At 65.4% G+C, this 3,197-nt stretch overlaps 1 protein-coding gene across 1 annotated transcript in view; it reads right to left on the bottom strand.

Moving 5' to 3' along the window:
• TRIM67 (tripartite motif containing 67) overlaps nucleotides 1-3,197 on the bottom strand; it is a 92,531-nt gene that overhangs the window by 6,638 nt on the left and 82,696 nt on the right. Inside the window, exon 5 of the mRNA XM_011380893.1 lies at nucleotides 1,257-1,442. Within this exon, the coding sequence (XP_011379195.1) occupies nucleotides 1,257-1,442 (186 nt within the window). The remainder of the gene's footprint in view (nucleotides 1-1,256; nucleotides 1,443-3,197) is intronic.

Raw genomic sequence — 3,197 nt, forward strand, 5'->3', positions numbered from 1 at the left:
GAGGCAAGAGGGGTGGGTCAGGGATGGGATTTGCTGACGGTCTCACCTGGGCTCAGACCCCGGCTACTCACGTCTGCGAGGACATTGGCAGCCAGTGTCGCACGTCCTCCCGGTGAGTCATGCACTCACACGCACACGCACGCACACACACACGCACACACACATGCACACGCGCACACACACGTGCACACGCATTCACACGCGCACACTCAGGCGCACACGTGCACGCGCACGCGCACACGCACACGCACACACGCCCTCACTGTGTCGCCCGCGGTCAGGGGCCAGCGACACAACCTGCTAGGGCGCAGACACCCAGGCCCCCGAGCCCGCGTCTGGACACCTGTGAGGGTGCCGGCTCCCCACACTAGGAGCTAAGAAGGTGGGGCTCACGCCCCGTGCGGCGGTGGCAGATTTGGGACGCACAGTGAGGAGGGGGTAACCAGTCACGAAGCTCCGTCACCCTGCTCACGGCTCACTGTGGGGCTCCCCCATCTGCCCCCCTTACACTTCGGCATCAGAAGTGAGGCCACCACACACAGGACGAGGACCACTGGTCCCCGGGCCGGGCCCCTGGGGCAGGACGCGAGTGGACCTCCGGGTTTATGGCATGACTGCAGGGCACAGCATTCCGGAAGGCATCGTGGCCACAGCCTGGACAGCCGCCTCTGCTTCTGTCCCCTCCCGCCCATCCCGGGAGGCCTCCGGGCAGGTTCTGTGTCCCTCAGGGCAATCGGACAAATGGTGACAGGAAGCTCAGGCCAGCGGCACCCTGGAACCCTGCCCCCAGGCGGGGTGCCTGCAGACTCTCTGGAACCTATTCTTTGGTGATGTCATGGCTCCCACTAAGCGCTCAGTCGATCACAGTCCAACAGGAAACTGGGGGGATGCAGCCAGGCGTGGGGGCCCTCGGAGCAGAACTCCTGCCCTGGGCATGGGGACAGGTCCCCTCCGCGAGGAGGGCTCGAACACCGGGCCAGCGTGCGCCTCCCTGTGGCCAGGTGGCCTCTCGTCCCTGCCACCCCCAGGCCCTCGAGGCGGGAGCTTCGTCTCACGAGTGTCCTTCCCCAGGTCCAGCAGCGGGGAGAGGGGAGTGTGGAGGCGGAGGGTAGGGTGTGCTTCCTCCACTCCCCCCTCCTGCCTGAAGCAGGGGTGGGGCCCTGACCCTGGGAGGAGGCAGGTCCATGCTGTGGAAGGCCCCTGTCCTGCTGGAACCCGTCTCTGCCGCGGGGGACCCTAGAGCCCCCAGAGCTCACCGTCGGAGGTCTGCAGGACCACGGTCTTGCTGTAGGGCCCGACGCCCGAGCCGTTGAGCGCCTTGACCCTGGCGTTGTACGTGCTGTTGAAATGCAGGCCATCGATGGTGCAGAGGGTCTCCCTGCCCACGTACACCTCCTGCAGGGGACCAGCGGCGTTAGGCGCCCGTTGCCTGGGAGACTGCCCTTAGCAGCCAACGCGGCGGCAGGGGCACAGACCGTGTCCAAGCTGGGCGCGAGCCCTCCCCGTGGGCTACCCGGGGTCCCGGGGAGGCAGGAGGGACCGCAGGGGCAGACACTAGGATGCAGCCCAGCAGCATCATGCCTCTGCTGCACTCGGCCCCGTGGGGCGGGGGTCAGGGCCCTGGGGACACCAGCGCCTCCGGGGGACAGAGGGGCAGAAACCCCACTTCTGCTCAGCTGCACCCGCAGAAGACGGTCGGTTTCCAGTGGGAATCAAGCTAGAAAAACGAGCTACGCATCTAAACAAGCGAAATAAACAATATAAAATAAACACTTTTTAAAAGGACCGTCACACATGCGAAAAGGCAGACAGGAAGGGTGTGACATCGGTGGCCTGAGCGGATGCGGTCTGCGCCCTGTCCCGGGGCGGGGGTGGCTCCCTGTCTGTTCCCCGCTGAGGCCGGTGTCGTCCACTCCTCCCCTCCCACGGGGACGGGACATTCGCATCGGGCCCCAAAGCCCCCTTCCTGGGGGCTGGCTTTGTCCCCGTTCGCCTCACGCTCACCCTTGCCCTTTCGCCCCTCCCGCGTCCCCGTCCCACGTCACCGTCCGCGTCCCCGTCCCGCCCGGCTGTGTAGGGTCCTCCCTCTTCGCTTGCTTCACTAAGTCACCAACAGCAGCCGCTGTGGGCCACGAGTCTCCGCCCCACTCAACCCTTCGACATCGTGTTTTCTCGTATTTACTCGCGAGGAGACCCGGAGACGGCCGTGGACCGGCCCACGGTCACAGGCATCCCGTCTGGGAGCCAGGGTTCAAGTCCGGGTCTGTGTGCTTGGGGGGCCCACACCTGCCGGGACCACACCCTGGCCCCGCGCGTCCCAGCCCCTGGACCTCGTGTTCGTCAATGGCCCCGTGGCATCTTTATTTGGGCTCTGTGGCTGCTTCTCTTAACGCCTGCAGACGCCCCCTCTTCCTTCCCATTTCAAACCCGGGCTCTGTCCCTGGTTTTCGGCCTCGGGCCTCGGTGGGTCCTTAGCTCATTCGGGTGACGGGCGTGACCGCTGTCCCATCTCGAGCCACTCACATCCCCACTACCCTAAGCTGCCCAAACTCCCAGGGACCCAGCAGTTCCCGAGGGAGTGCTGCGGCTACTTCCCCGAGTCTCACTGTTGTGGGGACGCTGACCAAGCGTGGAAGGACACGTGCCAGGTCTCTTCGGGAGAAAAGGAACACTGACCTTCGGCAGGATTTGCGCTAAGTGGGTGCAGCCCCCCGGGAGAGGCAGAACTGTCCTAATAGGGAGGGTCTGTCTGTCTTCTAGGCACAGAAAGGAGGGGTCTTCTTAGGAAGACCCAGAGTCTGTGCTTCCTAGCGATCACGCCAGCCAAACGACTCGGCACCAACCGGAACTTCAAGTGCGGAATCTCAGGGCGAGTCCCGTGAGGGTCGGGGGGCTGGGCGGGGGACGGTCTCTGGCTCACTCGGAGCCCTCAGCGTCCGTGGCATCTCCCCACGCGGCCGTGGCGGGGGACGGTCGCCCCCTCCAGCAGCCCCTTACAGGTGTCTCAGCACCTGGCCAGGCGAGATCGTTAGTGAACCAGGCGAGGTGGGGGCGACAGAGGCTGAGGCCGGGGAGCAGCGTGAGGGGGACGTGTGGGAGGAAAGACACGGTCAACTGGGGACAAGGCACGTGAAGGCGACGCCTTCCCCGAGCTCTGCATCAGCCTTCACAGAAGTCCCCTGGACTTTCTCCCCGGC

This window comes from Pteropus vampyrus, unplaced genomic scaffold (assembly GCF_000151845.1).
Source record: "Pteropus vampyrus isolate Shadow unplaced genomic scaffold, Pvam_2.0 Scaffold412, whole genome shotgun sequence".
Taxonomy (NCBI): domain Eukaryota; kingdom Metazoa; phylum Chordata; class Mammalia; order Chiroptera; family Pteropodidae; genus Pteropus; species Pteropus vampyrus.